At 43.8% G+C, this 24,198-nt stretch overlaps 1 protein-coding gene across 1 annotated transcript in view; it reads right to left on the minus strand.

Annotated features, from left to right (window-relative positions):
* Positions 1-21,472: 21,472 nt before the first annotated feature.
* The window catches only part of LOC144123924 (G2/mitotic-specific cyclin-B3-like), an 84,187-nt gene continuing 81,461 nt past the window's right edge, over positions 21,473-24,198 (minus strand). The window contains exons 3-4 of the mRNA XM_077656636.1: positions 23,642-23,885; positions 21,473-21,649 (exon numbers count right to left, since the gene is read on the minus strand). Coding sequence (XP_077512762.1) covers positions 21,473-21,649; positions 23,642-23,885 — 421 coding nt within the window. The remainder of the gene's footprint in view (positions 21,650-23,641; positions 23,886-24,198) is intronic.

The raw sequence follows: 24,198 nt of genomic DNA on the forward strand, positions 1-24,198 counted from the left end.
TGTATGTTCACCTTTAAGTTATTCCTCTAGCGGGACCATCTTTATTCAGACAACGCATACTCTGTTGAAAGAGCATAACGCCACCACATTCCCTATGCACAGCCATGTGCTAGAGGAGGGACATGACCAGTTCCAGAAGAGCACGTTGTAATTCGCTATGCAAGCGATAAAATATTTTTCTTCCCACCTTTTCTATATCTGTGATGAGGGTCTTTTGTGTTCTCTGAAAATAGTTTTGTTGTGATTCACCACCAGCGCAACTGTGTAGAACTGGAGAACGCAGAGGCTTCATGTGAGAGACTGATGCTCTTTACATTATTTGGATACGTTAATGGACTTGCGCGGTCTTGGCAAGAATGCTCCTTTGGTGCATTCAAAAAGGCGCCACTACCAGTTCTTGAAACAGCATTTTTTTTCATACAACGATGCGCTTCCTGTTTAGAACAGGGCGCGCTATATTTAAAGGCTCTCCACAGAGATATACAATGGCAGCTGTTTTTCTTACGGTTTCGCTGGAATCCTGATGGTGCGTTAAGAAATGAGATAGATAATTACGTGAAACCGGAATGGTGTGTTCTTGTGCTAAGTACTCTTGGTACCACAAAACAGCAGACCCGAAAATGAATATTTTCCCTCAACTATTCCATTTAGGCGGGAATGAAAACCACTAGCTCATACATACAAGTGCGAACACGACCAGCAACTTTTCACGGTGTCTGGCAGGCAACACGAGAACAATTTTTTCAGCTTCAGTTCCGCGTAAACCTTTCACGCAAGGTGTGCTTCGCCAAGAATCCTACTTTTCCAATATCGCTATTTTGATTCTTCGCAGGTGAGCGCAGTGGGTAACCCGAGCACAAGAGATTATCGTGGATTTTCACCATACCTACGGGTGCTGTACCTGACCAGGCCCCCATACACCAGAATAGCCATTCCCACATGCCCTAACCGGAAGCGCCATGGACTTTCGGCCGGACTGCGACTACCAAATGACTGACGGTGAGGAGTTTCGGGGGTGGTGGTCCCTTTCGCAGTTTGCAGCCTACCGTTCACTGGTTGACGCAAATGAAGTGGATGCATATTAGAAACCGAGATAAATCACGTGTATTTCTTGCGTTTCGTTCCATTTGCATCGATATACTATTTAAGCCGGAAGGTAAGGTGTATTATTCAACGGTCGCGGACTCCCAGTAATTTTCAACATGTTCGTAATCAGAGAGCTACACAAGGTGAATATAAAACAGTCAGGTGTTTTTATTCTCTGCGTTGACACTTTCGTCTTCTGTATTTGTTTTTTTTTTGTCTTCTTTGTTGATGTTAAATTTATATGTTTAAAGTCTACGGAAGAGTGTAATTAAAGAAAAAAATAGGTATTTGAGGTATTTGAATTGCCTACTCTGTGTACGCCTTATTGATGGAAATATGGAACTGGAAATAATAGCTTGTCGGAAATGATTCAACAGCGCTTCAGCTGAAAGGAGAACGGCGGCGACGCGACGAACCGTTCGTGTCTAAGGACAGGCTGATGAGTTTATATTAAGTAGATATTTCAGTTTCGCTGCTGTAGGCCTGTCGAGAAATTCACCCCAGCAGTTTGTTGGTCCTAACGTAGTACAGCATAACAGATTAAAGCGAACTGATGATACAACAATTTAGAATCGATTCATTTCCTTAGCACCAGGATACGCCAATACTGGAGGGTAATGCAGTGGCTAATGCTTCCACACGTTCAACAGCAGCAAATCAGACTGCAAGTCGAAACATCCTTTCCAGAAAAAGGTTGCTGGAAATGTTAAGCGTAATTGTGATAACTGCGAACCGTTTACCGCGGAACAGCAACATGGCCAAGTTGCAGCGAGAAACAGAAAACGGTGCACATATTTTTGGCGCTTGGTATATTAGGTTCGCAGCAGAAAAGACACACAACTGGGCATAGACAGTATCGAAGCTTCTGCAGGTTCGATAATAGATTTTGGTTAATTATGTTCATTGCTTTATGTATCGCTTGCCAAAAATGGAAGAGTTGGAGTATCCTTATTCAACGTACCTCTTGAGTGTATGCTCTATTTTAAGGATACTCAGTCCTCAAAGCACAGCGTGTCGCACATTTTCAGACGGCTGTGAGCCACATTTTCGCCCGGCAGCGCTCGCTCAAGCAGTAGCCCAAAGAAAAAAGGTGTGCAATACAACTAAGAAGAGATGATGCGAAGGCTGTTAGCCAGTCTTTATTCCTTTTGCATGTGTTCGTTGATAGGTAGATAGACGAGGCATGCATTGCCCTTCAGCACACTCGTTAACACAAGGGACGAGGACAAGGGCTCATCATTGTGGTAGAAAAAACGCCTTATCACCCCGCTTTCACGTTGCGGCAGTTGCCAACCGTAATGAGACTTCCACCTTGAAGCTCACGACCTTAGAGAACATTTGTTGTTGAATTTTCATGCGGCCATGTTCGGCGGCATCGTCAAACGCCATAGTCCACGCATGCCTTTCGTCTGGAGAAGCAAGCGCTCCAACAACCCGTTCTCCAGAGGCCCTAGGGCAACCTCAATTTTACTAATAAACTTAAATATGCTTCGATCAAACGAGACGCTCTAATTCTTTATGAAAATGCACCGGCATAAAATGTAACACTTCAAAAAGTTCGCCTGCTCCTGTAGGCATGATTTTTTTATCTGCTTCGCTTATAACGCGGCTGCAATGCGGGGCTCCTCCGGAACGGCGGTGCCAGCACATGCTCTTGCTTAATACCGTTTAAAAACGTTATTATAGAAAAAGCAGTGATTATCAAGACTTCTGCAGTGCAATAAAAACTAACGCCTTTTTGTTTTTATTGGTTTTCTTCGATGTTCCGAGGGAGGAAGTGTGGCTTCGAACGTCTGTTAGTCTCAGTGATAGTGCAAAAAGTCGCTTTCCAAAGCGCATCGACCTTGTACTATTTATTGCCGGAAAAAAGCAGAAGCAACCCAATTATTACTGTAGTAATAAACGAAAAGCAGCTTGAAGTTTAATATTATGTAGTCACGTTCTCCAAGAAAAAGCTTCCAACTCAGTTAATGAAATTGTCACACACAGATGTACTGATGAGCGCAATGATGTATAAAAGAATCCATAATGTTGTATCGACTATATGAAACATAAATCAAATCTGGTTCTCTCTATAATACCTGCATCGGAGATACAATTCCTGAAGGGATCGGCTGTCGGTGTTGAAGGCAGTGCTCTTTTATTCAGTGTCGTGATCAGCTCGGCATTCATGAAATGCGTGCGCTGAATGAAGGCATCCCAAGCAGCACATTTTATCAACAGAGAAAATATTCTGCGCTTGTTCAGAGCCACACAATTGATATAGCGTAGGAATACTGCAGCTACCATCGAAGATCTGCAAACTGACGGCAGCAACAGAAAGTTATTAATAGGAGCGCGAAATCTGATTTTCTATAAAATTACAAAAATTAAACTATAAATTTCAATAAACTTTTTCACTTCACGTTAAAAAAGCATGTTCTCCTAATGTTTCTTTCTTTGTAAAAGGTCGAAGGCAACAGGTTTTTTTCGTTCACCAATTTTATAGCATGGCTCTTTGGCCCCCATACTACCAGTTGCTCTTCTCTAGCATTTTCAAGGCTAATGTCGCTGGCAACTGTTTTCGACGGAATTCACACCCGAGCATAAAAGGTAACTTTGGCACAGATATGAGATACTTCTGAAGAAATCGGGGAGCTGGATTTTCAGAAATCGGTCCTTTAGTCAATTTACAACATAGTTATATTAAGGTTGGCATACATGAACCACCACCTTTCGGTTCGCCTGGATCACACCAGGTGGCAATACATCAAATGCAAAGCAATGCAAAGGCTAGGTGGCTTGATCCACCGCCCGATTTAAACAGTTCAGCCGTATCCATCCATACATCCATCCAGCACATGAAAGTTGCGGTATGAAGTGGTCATTTGAGATGTGGGAGGGGCATTTGAACGGTTCGCTTTTGCCGGAGTGCCCAGCCGCTCCATAGGCATTTTGCACTCGGGCAGCGTTTGCACTTCTTGAAGCACTCATTTCACTTTGAAGGACAAGGCGGGACAAGGACCTCAAGGACGAAATTCTAAGGAGACCACGTGTGAGTACCGCAGCTCTTCAAGTTCACTTGCTTCCCGTCGTTTGTTGTCTGCTTGCCGTCCAGTAGGTTCGAGGTGCTGCGTACAGGTGTACGAAGAAATCGCATCCACAGTTACGATTTCCTTCCAACAGCTCCGACTGTGAGAGGCTGCACAAAACAGAGCAAGCGTCCCGAAACAAGACATCTTTTTATTTTATAACTCGTGTTTCAAGTATTCTACCGCGAACGCAATGCACACAAGTAGATACCTAGGATTGCTTTCTCTAAACCTGCAGTGGCTAGTGAAAAAGAAAATGTCTTAACGCTATTTCGCGTGCACACGCTATTAGAAAGTGTAAAGCCGCTGTTTACCAAAGCCGAAGCGAGTAAAACATTATCCTTCATAGCGTTGTGAAACGCGCATTTGGAAAGTAGGAGCCATAAGCAATTTCCTATCTGCATCATTTCACCTTTCGAGAATAGTGTGCGACCCAAATTAAAACTTGACGTATATCAAGTCGTCACAAGAAATTATCGAGAAGAACGCGTACAGTTTTTCAGTAAGTAATGTGCATGCAAAAACAGCTTTGTTTGAAGGTGTGAAAGTAAAAAAGCTAGGTGTGTTACATTAACTGACGCCGGTGTTCAGTGAGCCACATGAAAGGACAAATTTCTCATTTTTTTCGATAAAAGCGCGTGCTGTTTTCTTGTGGCTGAGGCTGGGTGGGAGCAAATTTCACGCTATACAGACCTTTCCTCCATTATATTGCACTAGACCAAACCATTATTAGAGGAGCTTTTCGCTTTTTTGACGTGTAAAACAGCTTACAAAGGCGTTTTCCTTTTTTAAATAAAATATTGGACCAAACTAAAAGCAGAAGTGCCTTTCGCTTTTGTTAACTGCTACATAATCGCACGGATGGGTGTTGACATTTGCAGATCCAAAACCAAATGATCAAGCAGCTTACCCAAACGTTTTACGAATAAATGTTGAGGCTGGTAGGAACCTAGTGGCAACACATATCTTGGACCAAAGTTATAAAGAAAGAGATATGCCTTATCTAGATATGGGTATCCTATAACTTGCGCAATTCAAGAAAATTTTAAATCCGGCCCAGTCGTGTGAATCGGTCATGACCATGGTCATTTAGCGTAAGCTCTTTCATTGGTTCAGAGTGCAACCTCTCGCAAAGGATGAAAGTTCATCCCTGACAAAAACGAAGGCAGGGGTGCCACCACATCTTTCTTCATAGACGACCTTTTAGAAGCCGAAGGTAGAAGGCAAATCCGTTGCGTCCCGTTTACGTGTCGCACTAAAGATGCCACAACATTCTCGAGCTGAACTACATCCAATTAAAACAGTGCTTCGCATTTACAGTTTAACACTCTGTATATTCATTTCCCGTCCCAAGGACGTCCTAGCAACTTCTATGATTCTTTGATGGAATCTGGATTTCGATCGCTGTTATTCAAGCGTCCGCTGCAGTCTATCCTGTATATTTATTGTGTACCACATGCGGTGAGGTAACAAAGTTTAACAGGAATGCATAAAACCTTTTGCGCACCTGATGTTGAACCAGATGAACTATTTGGCAATCCGCTACGGAGTAGACGTGCATCATTGAGCCAACGCCGAGCCTGGTTAGATTTTTTTATCTATCAGAGTAACATTTTTCAACAATTGCTTATTGCTGCGCTAAATGTCATACTTGTCGCGCCAGCCTTGTTTATCGCATGCCTTTCTTCAGCAAGGCCCCCTGATCTCCCTGACGAGACAATACTTATAAAAAAGTAGTCTGTAAATATGAAATATTCCAAACGGGTCTATAAAGAGCAGCTGCCAACTTTTAAACCCCTTTCTTATGCCGCTAGGCTGCGGACCCGGAAGACGCTGGTTCGATCCCCGACGCGGCGGTCAAATTTCGATGGAAGAGAAATTCTAGAAGATCGTGTAGTGTGCGATGTCAGTGCATGCTAAAGAACCCCTGGTGATCGAAATTTCCAGAGTCCTTCACTACGGTGTCGCTGATAGCCTTGGTCGCTTTGAGATTTTAAACCTGCATAACCCTTAAACAAATCTTATCATAAAATACTGCGACCAGCAGTAATAAAAGAAAACGATACAATCCTCTTTATTTACTGCAGTCCCGAAATTAAGAACTAAAATAGAGCTTTTACATGATTTCACTAGTTGTCCAAACGGGAGTACCTCGGCTTGACCGTAATAGATTGGTGCGAGCGTAATCGCTCAACCGACTTCGTGCGCAGTTTTAACAACGGCCATGAACAAAGCAATGGCTTCGTTTTTTAGACTTCTACCTTAAACTCGTGAGAAATCTTGGTCCGGCATCATAAAGGCACGCGGCCAAGTGCAAAGAGATTCCTTCGCTAATGTACGTCCTACCCTGTGATTACGCATTTTCTTGGGTTCTACTATTTTGGTTTCCGTCCTTTTCTGTAAACCCTAATGTTCCAAATTATCGTTTTTGTGTATATTTTCGCTCTTGCTTAATTTTTCTTCTTGAGTCTTGCTTACGTCTTAAGATATTTGCATACCGGTATTTTTTTTTTCGCTTTCAAAGAATGTCTTTATTGAAGAAACGCATCCCAAGTAAGTACGGAATTAAAAACGTTGTAGTCGTTTTTTATTTCTGTACGCGACAGTTCTAAGCCAATAGGTCAGAATCAATGCATTTCAGACTGGTGCCTTCTTTTCAGCTAGCTTTGTAACTCGCAGACGGAATTCATCCTCTTGGCACAGGCCGACTTGTCTACCTAGTTATGTAAAAAAAAAGGTACAGCATTATTTGCTCTACCAGCTAGGGAAATTACTCACGGCACGTCATAGTTGGTCTTTGATTATTCCAGCTTGTTTAACACACGAAATAAATACGAAACCCGGAAACAGCATGTATTGTGGACGCATAATATGTTATCGTTTTATACCTTCCTCATCTTTATTTCAACATTATTGTGATATTTCCAACCAGAAAAAACCACATCACACTTCCCCTCACATTGCAGGAGTATTTGAGCCAATTTGGAGAAAACAATGCTTATGCTCCCCGTTTTGTAGCGACAGATACATTACGGTAGCAATTCGAGCCTTCAGTAAGGCGGCGTGTCACCCTGTGGCTGCGCCACAACGCTGTCACTTGGTTGGTCACGTGGTGCGGAGCAGCTGCCGGCGGCGCGGCGCCGTGGATGACCACGTGGTTCATCGCGTGGTTGGTCACGTGACCAAGTTCCACTCGGCCAGCTGTAGCTATCGCGTCACTCCAGGTTTAACCAGAGCTAAACCACCGCCAATTTGTTCTCTTCAAATGTTTCGGGCGCCGAACATGTTGAGGTTCGCACATAACACTTGGCTTTCCTCCTCCACTGCGATAATACATTGATTCCTGCGGTATTCTTGGTTCCTTGCTTATTATTGGTATCATCTCTTTACTTGCCCATTACGAATTCTCAAAGAATTCCAAACTCGTTTCACAGGTTGCACCTTCCCTGTCTTTCAGTTCCCATATTCCCCACCTTTCATCCCGAGCCGCTCCCTTTTTCTAAGAAGGCTGCAAGCCACTCCGCGTGAAGCACCATTTTTTCCTGGCCCACAGTTACCCGCAAATCAGCTCATTTCACCCCCTTCCCCTCCATTTCCATTTATCCACTCTTCAGCTACAAACTTTCTTCTGGGGCAACAAAAGCTGCTGCAAAGATAATGACCCTACATTCCCCTCTCTGCTCATCGCGGTTTTATCTCTTCTCACTCCGCTTGTCGGCTTGGTATAGCACAGAAGGTCTTCATGCAACAGCCTTGAGTCTAGCAAGGCAATAGCGAGGGCTGTGTAAGGGGAAATGTGGCGCTAACTAATAGAGAATACACTGAACAGACAAAGTTAGCCAGTTCCCATGAGCTGCCGGGTATTGCCTGTGGTTGTTATGGTGGCGCCAAAAAGCATACGTGCTCCATCGGGTGCCTTCAGCAATAGGTGCAAGCGAAAAGCCACACGTGATTGATTGAGAGAGCTACGACATAGTTCATTATCCTGCCATAATAGATTTTGTTCGTAAGTACTAGCCTGTCTCGAGATACCTTCAGAAATGACAATAGTTTTGGGAGTAATTGTTTTATTGGGCTCCGAAGGATTTTTTTTTTCGGCAGGCAAAGAGAGAGGCGAAACACGATTACCACTTTGTGTACCTGCTTTCATTGCGAATTGTCTGGCTTTGCGTCGCGCGCAATGTAAAGATCATTGGTTGGGTTTCTGCGGATTGAACGTGCCAACGCGACTCAGGGTATGAGGGACGCCGTAGTGCAGGTCTACGGAAATTCCGACCATCTGGGGTTCTTTAAAGTTCACGGGCATCGCACTGAACACGGGCCTCTAGAATTTCGTCTCCATCGAAATTCGACAGCCGCGGCAAGGATCGAATCCGCGTCGTTCGGGTCAATAGAGGTGTACCATAACCACTGAGCCACCGCGGTGGCGTAATAATCTTTGGTAAGAACTCTTTTTTTTTGTCCTTGGGGAGATGAAAACGTTCTTCGCCACAACAATCCGCGGATTGAAATTTTATGTAATCTGTAATCTGATGCGTCCGGGAAGACGTTTGTATTCTTCTGATTATACGCAACAGAGGTCAGAACGGCTTGTTTTTTCAATGCACGCCTCGTCAGCAAGGATTCGTGAATACATTGCTACTTTTCCTTTTTGACTTGTAAACCTGCAGGTGCATTAAAAAATGGGAAATTTCATGTTCCAGCTTGCCGATGTTATCTCTCAATAAAAAAAAAAAAAACTCTGGAATATATGACATGCGTTGAAATCAGCGATTTGTTCTCTATATTACATTCATGCAAAGGGAAAAACGTAAGCTGTTAATTTTTTTTCCACAACAAAGTTGCCCTCAGTACCCTGCGTTCAGCGTTTTCTATAGAGGGCATGTCATCTTTTTCACGTCATGCAGAAAAAATGCTCAGAAGTTGAAGCCCATGTGAAGGAAATGCTACAACCTGTGCATTAACATTACTAAATAAAAATGTAAAAAAAGGAACTCCCCAATTATATATATGTAATTATGATAATAAATCCAAAATTAATATTGCTTTGCTTGAATTACCAAGTTAATTTGTTTTTGTCACAGTGAATCAGTTTATTACGGCTCGTAGTACGACGCATTGAAACTAGATAACAAACTTTTGGTAAATGGCCCATTTAGTAAATTCCAATCTACTTTTCGAAAGTATTGAGGCAATAGTTCTTAAGCGCAAATTACAAATTTTCCTGCAAAATCTGTTGCAACCATCTTCAAAAAGAGTCTGTTTCACAAACTTGTCCGCCAGCTATTTGATTGTTTTGGCGATGCCCCGCGATGGCAGTATTTAGGCTGATGATCACGATATCATGAATCTCTCTGTAGGTTCGACGTATCGGGAGGTCACCGTGCAAGAGCTGGACGAGGTATTTGTTTGAATCCAGCGCAACGGTCTTGTTGCCAGATGATGACTACAATTAGAGATGTGACTCATAAGTCTGCTGGAGGGCAGCTACGTTAAGCAGTTTATGGCTGCCTTAGTCGTGCCACCGCAACTCGTAAAGCTGCGTTGCCCAGCCTGAATCATCATCAAGGCAACAATCTTGAAAGTGAATGATTTTTCCTGCAACCTTGTTCTTGAGCCACTCTTTCCCTTCGACCACAGGATGGCTCTGGGTTCAAGGCATCGTTCATGCGCTAGCCTCATGCCCCTTGTAACTCAGTGCAATAAAATTGTCTTATAATACTTTAGCAGTCTTGTTTTAAGAAATTTTACTAGGTAGAATTGCACATCCACGACACCTATCATTTGGACACTTGTGCTAATTGTGCCGTTATTCCAAGAATCGCTGGCGATATTCGAAAGCAGGATGCAAGCGCTTGAATGCCGGTCTGATAGACGATCGAGCGTCGGCCTCTCGTTCGCCCAAATGCTGGCGCGATAATGGATAGAAAGTCAGGCCAATGTGTCAAAATAGTAGCGCTTTCCCTAATTAGAAGTGTTCGACCGCCGTTGATGCCAACATTAGGAGCGACAGCCCGGCGTTCGTGCGACGCAGTTGTGCTCGCTTCTTTTGTTCCCTATTTTGTTCTAATCTTTACAAAAAAGGAGCCTCCTTTCATGTCGTGCCCTGTAAACAGCGATAACAAGAACTGCGTATATATTGATATCAAAGCATTTCAAAGCGCCCTACTTGTTTGCAAAGGTGGCTTCTCTATTTTCATTCATTTAGTTGTTCCGAATTTAATACCCCGAAAGAAAGCGCCGGCAAAAAAAAACGTTTTGTATCGAATAAAGGTGTTCTTCGTAATCAGTCGCTGAGATTTCATCGAAGGTTTTAATCTGGAGCACAGAGCTGTAAAATGAGGCTCTCATTGAAGTAGTGCATTGCAAGTGGGCTTCCTCTTAAAGTTAAATATACTTCTCTGAGCATCATAAATGGCATCGTATAATATGACAATTGCTGCGAAAATTGCCTGCAAAAACAAATTAAAAGGAGCAGACATCCAATCCTGAAATGCACATTTATTTTCGGTCAATGAAGGTCTTCCAGAGTCCCGAACCACTTACGTTTGAATACCCAACAATTTTGGACGAAAGCATTTTTGAGCGGGAAACTGTTTATGAACGCAATTTCTCATATAATGTCAGATTTCACTAAAACAATCAATATGCGCCCAGATCTCCCGATGGCGGTCTTGTATTTTTTTTCTATTAAGGTTTTACTATAGTCAAAAGCGTTCCCCGGTGTTTTGTTTACTGCAGTCTTAACAGTTCGCTGCAATCCATGGAAACCCTTAAAAAGAGAGCATTACCTTGGACCACTAAAATGGACCATTACCTTCAATATTTCCATAACAGTGTCTAACAATTGTGCAATTTTCAGAATTTTTGCCCGAGAGAGCTGGACATTGACAAAGAGTAGGGGCAAACCAGAGGACGAAACGCGTATTCTCTCGGCAGGAAAGTCCGATATAATAGAAACACCTTTTCCCAGCTCTTCAGTACCGAATATCTCAAGACAGGAGGAAAACTGCAGCACTCTGCATTCTTTTTGCCATGGACTACATCTTCCACGCGCTTAAGAAATAGTCGCGAAAGGAACTGTGCTATTCGCGGCCAAGACCCGTCGAAAAAACGGCAACAGATGCGCTTCTGGTCCCGTTTTTTATGTGTTTCCTGAAAAACGTTTGCCCCATGTCTCCACTATGACGCATCAACTATCATCCTTCTTGCTTTGTTAGACTGAAGGCTGTGGCATGGTGACCCGTCGCTGTACCTACAAGCGACAAGGAGGGTGACCGAAGATAATTGGGTAGAAGGGGTTGTAGTTCCATTATCTTTAATAATAATAATAATTGGTTTTTGGGGGGAAAGGAAATGGCGCAGTATCTGTCTCATATATCGTTGGACACCTGAACCGCGCCGTAAGGGAAGGGTAAAGGAGGGAGTGAAAGAAGAAAGGAAGAATAGGTGCCGTAGTGGAGGGCTCCGGAATAATTTCGACCACCTGGGGATCTTTAACGTGCACTGACATCGCACAGCACACGGGCGCCTTAGCGTTTTTCCTCCATAAAAACGCAGCCGCCGCGGTCGGGTTCGAACCCGGTAACTCCGGATCAGTAGTCGAGCGCCCTAACCACTGAGCCACCGCGGCGGGGACCATTATCTTTCCCCGATCTTTTTGTTAAACCAAAGGAAAGTTTGCAGCTGAAAACTGGATAAAGAGAAATCGAGGAAGAGGCCATGACCAGCGATGGACATAACTGAGGGCGAGGGAAAAACATGTTGGGGAAAGCGAATGCATATTACACGCCAAGAAAATTGTGCCCCTTGTGTGCTAGCTTGCTCTCTTCACAGAAAAAAGGTGCGGCCGGAAGCAAAGGCGGGGAGATAAAGGACTTGAAAAGGAGGGAAGGCGAGGCCATTGAAAAGGGTCTGCAATTCTTGGAGTATGTGTTATGAGCACTTCAGAAGGCAATACCATTAATGGACCAGGAAATGAGAATGCCCAAGCATCAAACTTTTATCTCAATGGAAGGGGAAAAGCAAGAGTCGTTTTCCAGACATATATGTTCGGCGCCCAATACATTTGAAGCGAAAAGCGTGTAGCGCGTCCGTCGATTTCGCGAAAAAGGCTCCAAATACTTGGGTAATGTGTGAGACTCTGTGACGTGGCTTCTGTTGGTTCAAGATGGCATGAAAAAATTGTCATAAAATTAACAAAATTATAAGAGAAGAAATAATATATGCACCGAGAGTGCGTGGTCTTTCATGGTTTCTTTCATATATGATTCAAGTGGCAAACAAGCTGGGCTAACACACGCCCAACTAACAGCGCTGAAGGTAGCTTTATTCAGTGATGGAGCAAAGAGTGCTGCAATTTTTTTTCCACAACAAGGTGGGCAAGTTGGCCTGAACCGGAGCTGAGCAAATCGCGACGCACTAGCCTGAAGTCGAGCCATTCTGACCTGTTGTATTGGAACTTTCCCGAATCAAATACGACAATAATGTGTTGAATTGCCATTTTTAATTTATTCCGATGCTCCTCTTCAATAGAGGCAATGTCTCAGAGATAAAAATAAAAATATGTGGTCTTGGGTTGTTATAAGCAAAAGCAATAATAAACAAGAATTTTGAACACTACGATTTCCAGGGAAGGAGGGAACAAAAAATCGAACACAAGAAAATGCGTAATCACAGGTCACTAGGCACAACAGCGCAGGAATCTACTAGCCCGAACCCGTGTGAGTTTATGATTCCGTCCTAATATTTCGCACGTGCTCAAAGTATAGGTCTAAAATACGAAGCATTTCTTTGCTTCGTGCTTTCGCTAAAACTGCCCTCGCAATGGGTTGAGCGAATACGCTCGCACCGGGCTGCCACCTTCAACCTTACGTATCTATGCCGAGGCACTTCTTTTCGAAAATAATTAAATCGGGTGAATGCTGTATTTTACTCTTTGGTTTTAAAACGGCAGGAAAAAATGATAATATTAGTTCTTGACGAAAGGAAATGGCACAGTAACTGTCTCAAACATCTCGGTAGACACCCGTACCTCTCCGTAAAGGAAGGTGGGAGTGAAAGAACAGAGGAGAGAAAGATGGAGGTCAACAGTAAAATTTTGACCCCCTGGGGATCATTAACGTGCACTGACATGGCACAGCACACGGGAGCATTTTCGTTTAACAGTGGGCGGCTATAACGTACACCAAACCACAGAAGAGGCATGTTGTTAATTTCTTACGCAGCAGTGTACCTTGTCGAAACCTTCGCAGACTTGTCGAAAAGTAGCCAACAGTGGCAAGAATGTTCGGAATGTCTTCGTAGACACGAAATGCACACGACAGGAACATGTCACCAACGCCGGATTTTCAAGTGATTAGTTTCTTGTGAGAGACGATACTCGCAGTTCGGTAATATGCATGCGAAGCTGCGCGACAGTCTGGCGAGAGCGCGCGTAATAAACGTTGCGTCCGTGCACTCCAACCCGATCTTGGGAAAAGCATTTGCCCACCCTGGATTCAAGACTCAGTCTGATGGAATGCTTTTCGTTGGTTGTATTGCATGCAGTGTATCCGCCATCTTTTCCAGAAATGTCACTGAAGAATCTTTGTTGCGGTGCAAATATATACGAGTTTTCTTATTCCTGAGTTAAATTAGGAAATAAGTGTCGTTTATGAAACAAGGTATTAAATCTTTTTACCAAGCGTTTCCGTTTCTAAATTCAGTTTTTCACAACGCGGCAAGCGCAACGAGTCATTCCGCGTGGGACATTCGACACGGGGTTTCTGACGCCCGGTTCTTTTGTGCACCACTCCTCAGCTGAAACTGGATGTGCTTTTTGACACATTTCTTAATCTGTCATATCGCATCTAGATGACAGCTGTCATAGGCGTTTTTCCTTCAACGTTCACCCGATGCGCATATATAACCTCCCCCGCAGCCACTTAGCCCATGTGCCTCATAGCCCACCAGTGGGCCACCTTCAAATTTTATTGGGTGTGGCGTGAGCAACCAGTGAGCCACTGGCAAAACCAGCTTCCATGAGCCGCCAACAGGTGGCAATAGTGGCCTTGAATGTGTGCTTTTCGCGGCCTCTATGAATTTGCCGAGCTACCCCACGGGTTCAGAGTGTGTCTAAAACTTTCTTGTTCACAGCAGGGATCCTAAGTATTTCTCTAAGCATTCTTTGTGGAGGAGGAGGAGGCGGAGGAGGAGAGACTTTAATGAAACAGAAGAGGTCTGCCTGGTTGTTGGCCTGACATGCTACTCCAGGCATTCATTGTGGCACTGCTTGCACGCAGTCAGCGTATTCAAAGGCGAGCAGATATTCATTTCTTGCGGCTATTCATATTTTCATTCACCATCAAAATGCCAGCGTTATCTTTAAAAAGCAACCATTGCCTAAAATTAGCTAAGAGATTAGTTCTCGCACTGCCCCGCAAAATCAGTGCGATTTGGCTTGAAAGCAAGAAAAAGAGGAGGATGACTGCATAAGGAGATTTTTTTTTCTTTTTTCGCAGTACCAGTCTATGCGGCTCTCCGTCTTCCCACATTATAAACATGTCCGGCTTCTAAGAAAACATAGAATTTAAATTCAGAAACTATTCGCAGATTGCAACCATTGCTTGTCTGGTAGATCGATCAAGGCAGAGGGGCTGCCGGAGTGCAATTTCTCGATCAAGTACTGTAAAATTGGTTTTCCATTTCCTGCCAATTTCAGGTGTTGTACTTTGCAAACAGTCGGGTACGAGTTTCAAGAAAAGCGAGAAGGATAAACAACAAAATTCTCCATTAAAAAGGACAGAGAGGAGATTGAGCACTAAAGAAGATACATTTTTAATGCGAAGTCTGTGAAAAGTTGGAAGAATACGATTAATGTAAAAGTAGCTCAGAAAGGTTCAGTTTTAGGAATTGGCAATACAGTTTGGTCTAGAGGAACGAAACGGTAACCGGCTAGGAAACAAATTCATCAAAACAAGCTACCAGTCGTGGTCAATGATTTTGGGTAGGATGAACTGTCCACCCCTCAACACACCTGCTTCAAAGCCGGTGGATGAAACACATCACGGCTACCACAGAACTGCAGTATTTTTATTGAATGAAAACGATTGCTAATCTGGACCGCCTATGGTGTTATATTTATCCTGTACATAAATAGGAAACGACATTAAAGGACAGCAACTCAAAGTGTACTGAAGCTTCTTGTCGGCTTTCAGGAAGTGCTATTGGTATCCTTGATCCTGATGGGCACTGCGATGGGCATATATGCTTCTTGGAATATAAATTTTCACAGCGCCTGCTGTATAGACGCGCTTGCTTCAAACGCACACAACGTTTGAATAAACACGGATCATAAGCGACAAAAATCTAAGCATTTCGACCGATTTGCCTGTCTGGTTGGGTTTGAAGACTTATACTAATCTGCCCATCTCTCACCAAGACATTAATTTTAACCCAACGTTTCGAAGACGACTCGGCTCCTTCATTAGGCGTGACTGAGGGCAGTAGCTAGCGTCATTAAGTATAGAGGAGGCCAAAGGAACGAAAGCTCTGATGCAAAAGGCGTTGAAGAGGGGGAGGAAGATGGGAGTGGGGGAGATTAAGTTTGTGAGTCAATTTGTCGCACTGTGAAGAGGCGGTCAACGGTGACTTTTGTCGTTGAGTTGAAGAGCGAAGTCCCTGGGCATATACTCGATGTGTGTATTCTGGTCCTGTATTCATTTTTTAAACTTAAGTTCAACACTTGTTATTCCGCCTCACGTGTAATTTTGCTGGAGCAGCAATTTCCACTCAGCAGGCTCTGAAAGATAGCGCCCGCATTGTCGTTTCTTCGTGTACTGCGCAGCCTACGATTAAACGAGCAGTTCATATTTTGGCGGGAACAGATGCGTCCGAGTATGTTCAAGAAGCTTTATTTTTGTTCCCGGTGAAACTTTACGTCATTTAACTTTTTATAGGATGTTGTTCTTTAATGGCTGGCATGAGGGTTACCGCTACATGGATAGCGCTGGCTATAGAACGGTAGACTCGTTCTGCTCAAAGCTGGACAGTCCAAAAAAATAAAGGGTTAATATTTTCTGCTGGGTGTTCAGTAAGCCTGCAATATCTCTCGGTTCTAGTTTCTGTAAACCGTCTTTTCCAGGCACTGTACTGCAACTAGTGCGGCCCCATTACGTAGAGTGATTATACCAGCTCAGTAGTGGATCATTCCGCGTGATCAAGCATAGCGCTGACGTAATAAAGCGTTTCGTAATGAAACTCAGGGAACTACTCCGAGTGCCAGCGACCCGGTAACTGTCAGCACTAAAACATATTAGTTTCTAACTTTAAGAGGCTTCTTATTTTTGCCATTTTTCTCTCTCCACTTGTCTAGGCTTTCCTTCTTTGTTTTTTGTTTTTGCCGAAGCCCAACGATGCCGCGATCCAGACAGTCCCAGCACTAATTTCAGTGTGGCCGCGAAAAGCAAACGCCCAGTCACGCACAACGCATGGAGCACTTAAGCACATGGGTCCGAATGATTTGGCTTCACTTGTGTTCATCGTGACCTCTCTGAGTGGTACTTTATGTGCACCTCAGCAAACCCGATACGTATCTGCGTGTTGTAAAAATCGAATATGTACACATGTCTTGCTTAGGCACGATGAGGGTATGGCTGAGGCGTAACTCCGGGAGCACCAAGGTCGAGTTAAATGTGTCCAGGTAAAACACACAGTTGTTCCAGGCCACGCTGCGCCAGAGGTAATCCGGCTAACGATGGCACAGGCCGAGCCACCAGGATAGCATATTGCACCTTCTACACTGTTTTAAAGTGGGTGACTTGTAAGCATCCAGGTCAAGAAAGTGAACCTACGGTTGGCGACTAATAATGTACAACCTGTGATAAAATTTGAGAGCCCAGGTGGTTCACTTCTGAAGAACACTGTGCGGTTCGTAATGTGATGTCGAGTAATCCAAATTTCCTGAAGATAAGATTTCCGGTCCTGCCTCCTCCAATGGGTAGGATTTCCATGAATGGTACAGCTGTCCCAGAGCAAGGCTTAGAAGCAGAACCACCGGGCTCTAAACTTTTCTCAAAGAGCGTACACACGGTGTCCTACCACGCAGGCAGAGTAGCAGAGAAACGTGTCTGATCAATACACACCTCAGTCGAGCTCCATGTCTTTGTGTTGGTACCGAAGCGGTAAAGATTGCCGACCATGCGGGAGTTGTGGGGTCCTCAGCCATCGCGCACATATGCACAGTCGTCATATGTTACTACGTTCAACAGGAAAAACATCCGCCTACAACCGGGTAACGGTATCGTCCTCACAGCGTTCCAACGTTACACGACGATGAAGCCCTTTTGTGCGTGGTTAATTTAGAAAAAGCAGATTCTTCTCTTTAGTATTAGACACAGCCTTTCCGTTGACACCTCCTGGAACACTCTTTAGCTCCAACGCCCACATTTCAGATATTTGCTCTCAGAAAGAATCCAGGCCCTTTACTCTCTTGCCTTTAAGCACGAGAATACTGAGTAAAGTGCTCAATTTGGTTTTAATTTCAAAGAAGTCAACAGACTTTCGCTCAACTGGCAAATGGTGTTCTTATTCGCCAGCTCTCCCCACGCAGGCAACGCATGAGTTATCACTTTGAAAAAAAATATATCAATACATATTGAAAGAAGCACGCCTATTGTGATACAAGCTTTCACCTTGCTGTAAGATGCTTATTTCGAGCGCAGTCAGCGCTATAGAAGCTTGCTCCACTGTTATATCTGGTTATTTGCACACACGGAAGGCTCGAACGAACTGCCGCAGAATTTAATCCTTGAGCTGATATAACACAATTGCTTTGCCTACACAGCAATAATTTCACAGTACTTACAATGTGTGGGAAACATAGGCACTGCGAAGCGTTCCACTGATATTTAAGTCACCTTGTTGCGTCCGTCGACCACATATTCCCGTTTCGAACATGAATATCACATCTGCATTTGTACCATGCTCAGTTTGTTTACAACAGAGAAAAACGACTCGCACAAAATTTTTCCCACTCCTTTCCTCCATCTGTGCGAAATCCTGCGCATTAAACTGCAACCGCAATCTTCGCCACTTCGAGAGCATTATTTCCGATCACTTCTTTCCTGCAGAGGTCATTCATCGAAGCACCCTCTTACAGCTGAACGCCAGAACATTTTAGGGCAATGCATTTGCTCTGCATCGAATATGATGTGGATGGAAGCGTGCCTGATATTGTGCATTGCGTTTACGATCGTAGAACTCGGTGTCCGAATTATACAAGTGTAAATCGAGTGTACACCTTTTCGTGACGCTGAGATAGCAACACCGGTGCGTGACGGTTCGCAACAGTTGATTCCGCTTGCAACTGCACATGCCTGAAACGAAGTTGAACTAAACTTCTCAAGACGAGATTACTGCCAGCAAAAAAGAAAATGGCAGGCTACTGGCCAAATAACGCTTTTGATTACCGACTGAAGAGCATTTTGTAGATCACCATCGCATAACCTCCCGGCTAACAACACTATTCAGTAATTTCCTGTGGCGAACTCCGAATTCCCTTAACGAAACGGCTCTTTATATTGTTTAGAGAGCCTCTTCTCCATCACATCATTATACACAAAGTATATTAACAGAATGCTGAACCTCAGTATACGTATATATACGCTAGACACGTCTTCATTTAACTTCCGAAAGCTAGTGAAATGATCACGCGAAGCAGGGAATCGCGGGTTTCTGACTGTTTAGTGGATCATTCTTCAAAGCCTGTAGCGTGACAAGAGACACAGGATTAAACCGAGACCAATAATGCGAGAGGATGACTTCTCAGCGCCAAATTACAGTTAACCCTCTTTGACTTCAATATTCAAGATACATTTTGGCGGTAAAATTGAACGCGAACGGACGAAGAACACCAAAAGGGGACAAAACAAGAGCTGTTTTGCCCCCTTTCTGCGTCCTTTGTCTTTTCGCGCTGAATTTTACCGCCAAAATGAACTAAATCCAACTCGCCCAACTCACCATTGTTCAAGATAAAGCTGTAGCACTTTATATCAGCGCCACTTCACGCAGGAAGCTGTGCTGCACAGGTACACATGACGCTGCGGTCACTTAAATAATATACTTTAATATGAGCAATGCATGAGAAATAATAAAAACAGAGAATGACTGCAATTGCCGAAATATGTAGAGCCCCCTAAAATGCAGTAGAAGACAGCCATTGGAGGGCATAGCTTGAACATCAGAAATGTTCCTTTCAAATCAGGCGAAGCTGGTGCGATTTGGTGTTCGGTGATCAATCGGAAGAGTCAGACTACTCCTTCTCGTAGATCTGCATTAGGCCTGCAATAGAATACGCCAAATGTTTAATGTGTTGCTGCAAAAGACAACTAGATGCGGCAAAAAAGGAGTTGCAATGTTTTTCTAATGGCACTGCGAACAGCAGCTCTGTCATTCTTATCCATTAATAGAAAAAAGCTTGAAACCTGTAAGGTTTTGTTATGGAAATATTTTAGGCAATGGTTGATTCTCCGGAGGCCTTTATAACCTATTTATAAAATCCTTCGCCACTCGCGCCTAATAGTTAACCTGCCATAAAAAACCAACTAGGAACATTTTAGACACTAGCAAAAGCGTATACGCAAAGAAAATTGAAGCTGGCCATAGGAAAACGGCGGGCGCACTGATTCTAACAATGTGTGAAAAATTGCGGTCATAAACTCTTTCCCGTTGAAAAATGTTTTCGTGCAGAATAGCTGGATATGAGACTATTTTAGTCACCACTGTTGCTCACTCTTGTTCATCTCATGTATTATACTTCACAGATAAAGCAAAACGCCTCTCATTTAAATTAGCCGCTTGCGATATGTACGGTCTGTGCCAATAAACGAGCTATCTCAAGATTTATACGTTGAGAATATGCAAAATTGATACCCACCCTATTTCGCCTTCGCAGGTGGCATCACCAACAGTTGCATTCGTGTCACTATAAGGTGCACGACGCCTATGTCTTGACCACTGCACAACTGCATCTCTGGGCCCCAGCCGGAAATAAATAGCAGTGTGATCAGTAGTCGCAGCGACTCCAGAAGAGAAAATATACGCGCTGAAGAGGCTATTTGAGTGGTACTACTAGCGTTGCCGAAAACATCCCGTTTAGCAGTTAGCGGGGGGGTTATACGCATTTTTTAAATGGAACGCTGAATACAGATAGCCTCTCATGAAGTGAATACCATTCAGCCGAGTGAAACATCAGATGCGATTGTTTTATTCACAAACAAATTACGCTTTCACGAAATGCACATCTGTTTTAGGTCGTACTTCGGAAAATTAGCAAAAAATACAACCTTGCACCAATCAGAGTTAAAATTTCTTTGTCTTAAAGATATTCGATTAGAAGCTTAGTTAATTCCGCGCACTTATGCCGCCATTTCCAATTAGACAAATTGCGATCACATTAAAAGTTCAGGAGAACGAATCTCAGAGGAGCGCGAAAGAGGTTATGCGGACTGTAAGGCAACACTAAAGTAATGCAACCTTTGAAAAGTAGCGTATTTTAACGTGCGAGCGTTAAGGAGCTCGTGTCGCAGAAAAGCCGGTGTCGTCGGCGTTGGCCGTGAGCGAAAAATTCATCGTTCTCCTCCTCGCAGTGTACGCCACTGCCCCAACAGATGGCCCGCTACGGCAGCGCCTCCTGTTTATGCTTCCCCAGGGAGCATATACAGGAACACTTGCAGTTCCCGCTCCGCTCTTTCGGGCGCAGTGGGGTTGTGCGGGCACTCAGGAATCAAGCGGTGAGCGGCGAACAACGCAGCACACATCCAAAGCGAGTTCGCCACGAAGATTGCGACTTACTGCCCATTCGTTCGGCGCGGAATCTATGCTGGCGTTCGTAGCATCGAGTTTGTCGAGAACGATGTGCCGACGAACTACGAGTGCAACTTCAGTCCCGCGCGTTTCGACAAGGCGCCTGGCAGCGCTTTACGTTGTCTGCCGCTCCGCGCGTCCGTTTCACCGCACGTATCAGAGCGATTTGTCTAACGGGTAAGGCTTCGCGCCGAACGGGCGATGGTGTTCCATGGACTACATGGCAATGGTGCAGCACGCTGTCGTGTTCTAGTCTTGAATGCGAAGCTGAAGAGTCCTGCAATTTTTTTTAAAATGAATTTGGATAAGTTGTGCTTAATAACTATAAATCTGTTTAAAAACAGCAAACCCATCTCTGGCCGGGAAAGACAAGATGCGTTATTTTCCATCTCGTGAATTCAGTCCAACGATGATGCATGTATAAAACTTTAATGAAGTCATTGCCGAATTTAGTTCAATCTTTTAATTGTTCACAGGAAAGATAGTGAGGACTCAATGGCATACCACAGGTTTTGCTTTCCGTGCAAGCGCATGGCGTAGTACAGAGCAGATGCGGCCTTCTTGGAGGGCTTCATCCAAGCCATGGTGAAGTCGACAAGGCATAACTCGAGGATGTTCAAAGCCGTGAGATGTTCCTGCTCGCTTGCCTGTTGAGGGGAAGAAACATGCGGCAGCCGGTCAGTTAGAAAGCCAACAACTCCACTAAGCATATCTGTGGAAGCGAGATCTCGTGCCTTGCTATATTTTGTCCCAAAAAACTGGTAAGAAGAAAAACAAATAAATTACTCCTTTACAAACCTGCTAGACGCGGAACTCAACAGCGTTGGATAATTCTGAAAAAAATTTGTTTGCCTTGAACTCGGCGAAAAATCTTTGCGACGACATTTTTAGCAAAAAAAAAAAGAGTTTTATCACAACTTTAGCAGTAGGTTGGTGAGACGCTACTATTACCTTTGAATATGTTGGTTTCTTAACGGCGCTTCAAAATATACCATTCCTTTCCCTACCTTCCGGACTAACATTCCGCCTTGTAAACTCCCCCTTCAAGCCAAGCAAAATTAGTGTCTTTTATTGCACAATCATGCGCATCAAAATATCAACCAATTTGATATTTGGCTGCTAATTGCACATAGTGACGATTCAATCAAACTATCCGGGTGCGGCTGGAACTTTACCCTATACACCGGCTTACAAACTTCGATCACACAAAGTTTAATTGTTATAGGAGAAAATTCGGTTTTCAATGGGGACTGATGAAAAATTGATGTTGGCCAGGTACATTACCGCAATCTAAACAGTAAACCACATCGTTTGTCATAAAACCCCGAATTTTCTATTAAAATTCAGAGTGCGAAAAGTTTTCATGCGCCAACGCCACAATCAATTCTGCACCGTGCTTCATTTCAAACTAGACGAAAGTGAAGAAAAATGACAGATAAAGCTTTATACTCAATATTACCGATACTATGCAGCCGATTAGGCTGCTCAAAAAAGCAACAGTATGCCCGGAAATGCTTGTAGAATAACAAAATATAAAGTAAAAGCACAAAATGTCGACAGAGTTGTCCTCAACGTCAGTTTAAACGAAAGTACGCGTCTAATTTTTTTGTGCATGTTTTCCGCTTTATAACTGGGCGTAAAAACATTAGTATACGTGAATCACAACGTGGTATTCGACTGCGACCGCTAAGCAATTTAAAATCTCAATATATCTCGCCTCTTACTCTTTGGCTTTAAAAGCCTACATATCGCAATGACATCAAAGGCCCCTACAGTGACGTGAAACACGAGACAAACTGCAATATAACCACTACTAATGCCCTTGTGTTCCGCCTCTTGAGGCCGGCGGGCATTTTCGTCAACGTTAACTGAGACGAGGAAGCAGTGATTATATCCCAAGTTTTTCCTAGCTTCATGTGACATCTACGGACTTGAGACGTCACAGCCATTGCTCCGCTTTTGAAAAGAAAGGAACATCGATAAAAATGATTATGGGTCCTAGGGGATTACAATCTGCTGGTCCATTCAGAAGATTGTCGTACGCTTTATAACAAATAAAAAAATATTCAGCCGAAGTTACGTGTCTCTGATACATTAATTAAGAGACAGATTCGCCATAACAAGTCATGACTAGCTCTTGGAGAGTACTGCATGCTTCTACAATGTGTAATGTTATCGCGTGGGCATAGAAACCGACGATGATAGACCGACGCCGCAATAGTAACAACTTAACATGAACATAAATATATTAACAAAAATCACCATGACAAGCACCCGATGAAAGCGTCTGTAGTTCATCGGCATTCCTTTGTGTACTCTACATAAAGTCTTGCAACATCAATGCTCCCGTTTGAATCTGAAAACAGCGTTAATACAGTGGTGCCAACAATACGACAGCTTAGTCCCTCTTCTGATAGGTCGCTTGTATCAAGCACCTATAGAACTTATAACCAATGAAGCCTCGTCGTAGATGGCGAGAAACATCACAGGCTTTTTGTTATCTTCGACAAATGAATGAGGTCGCCGCTCTAATACACTGAAGGCTTCTATATTCTCTGCTTCGGAATGAAGATAATGCGCAACACTCTCCACTGATATCAATAAGGAGGGAAAGCAATCGAAGCACCACATGCACATACCTTAGCAGCATTGCAGTTGCGACGAAGAAAATCCATGGGCGACGCAAGGTCCAGGGACGAACCGACAGCCCGGTAAATTTCCTCTTCCATGGCGCACAGTTCTTCCTTTTTGCTCATTCCCATGCCTTGAGTTGGTACGAGGTAGGAGCGGTAGCGCAATTCCTCCGTGGGCTCCTTATGCTCCACCGCAACATACAGAGCTACTTCCCACAGCAGCCTTATGCGGCGCATCCACGACGCGCACCTGTACCGGGATAAGCAGCAGAAGCCGGAGCACAGAGCAATCACGACACACTCCTTATTGAAAGCTCCCTGACCAGCTTGTACACGCATACAGAATGTTTTGCCACTCTAAATGACACAAGACTACAGCAAAGTGTGTCCAAATACTAAATCATATTTACTTCGCCTAGCTATAAAACGCGGCGGAATATTCTAATGACATAGCGTGAAAAGCCCTTAGTTATGCGCCATAGAGCCCAACACAGCACTCTAACCAAAGGTCGGCGAAATGGAAATTGTGATCGTGCTGTTACAGAGGGTTCGTTTGAATAAAC

Source organism: Amblyomma americanum, chromosome 3 (genome assembly GCF_052857255.1).
Source record: "Amblyomma americanum isolate KBUSLIRL-KWMA chromosome 3, ASM5285725v1, whole genome shotgun sequence".
Classification (NCBI taxonomy): Eukaryota; Metazoa; Arthropoda; class Arachnida; order Ixodida; family Ixodidae; genus Amblyomma; species Amblyomma americanum.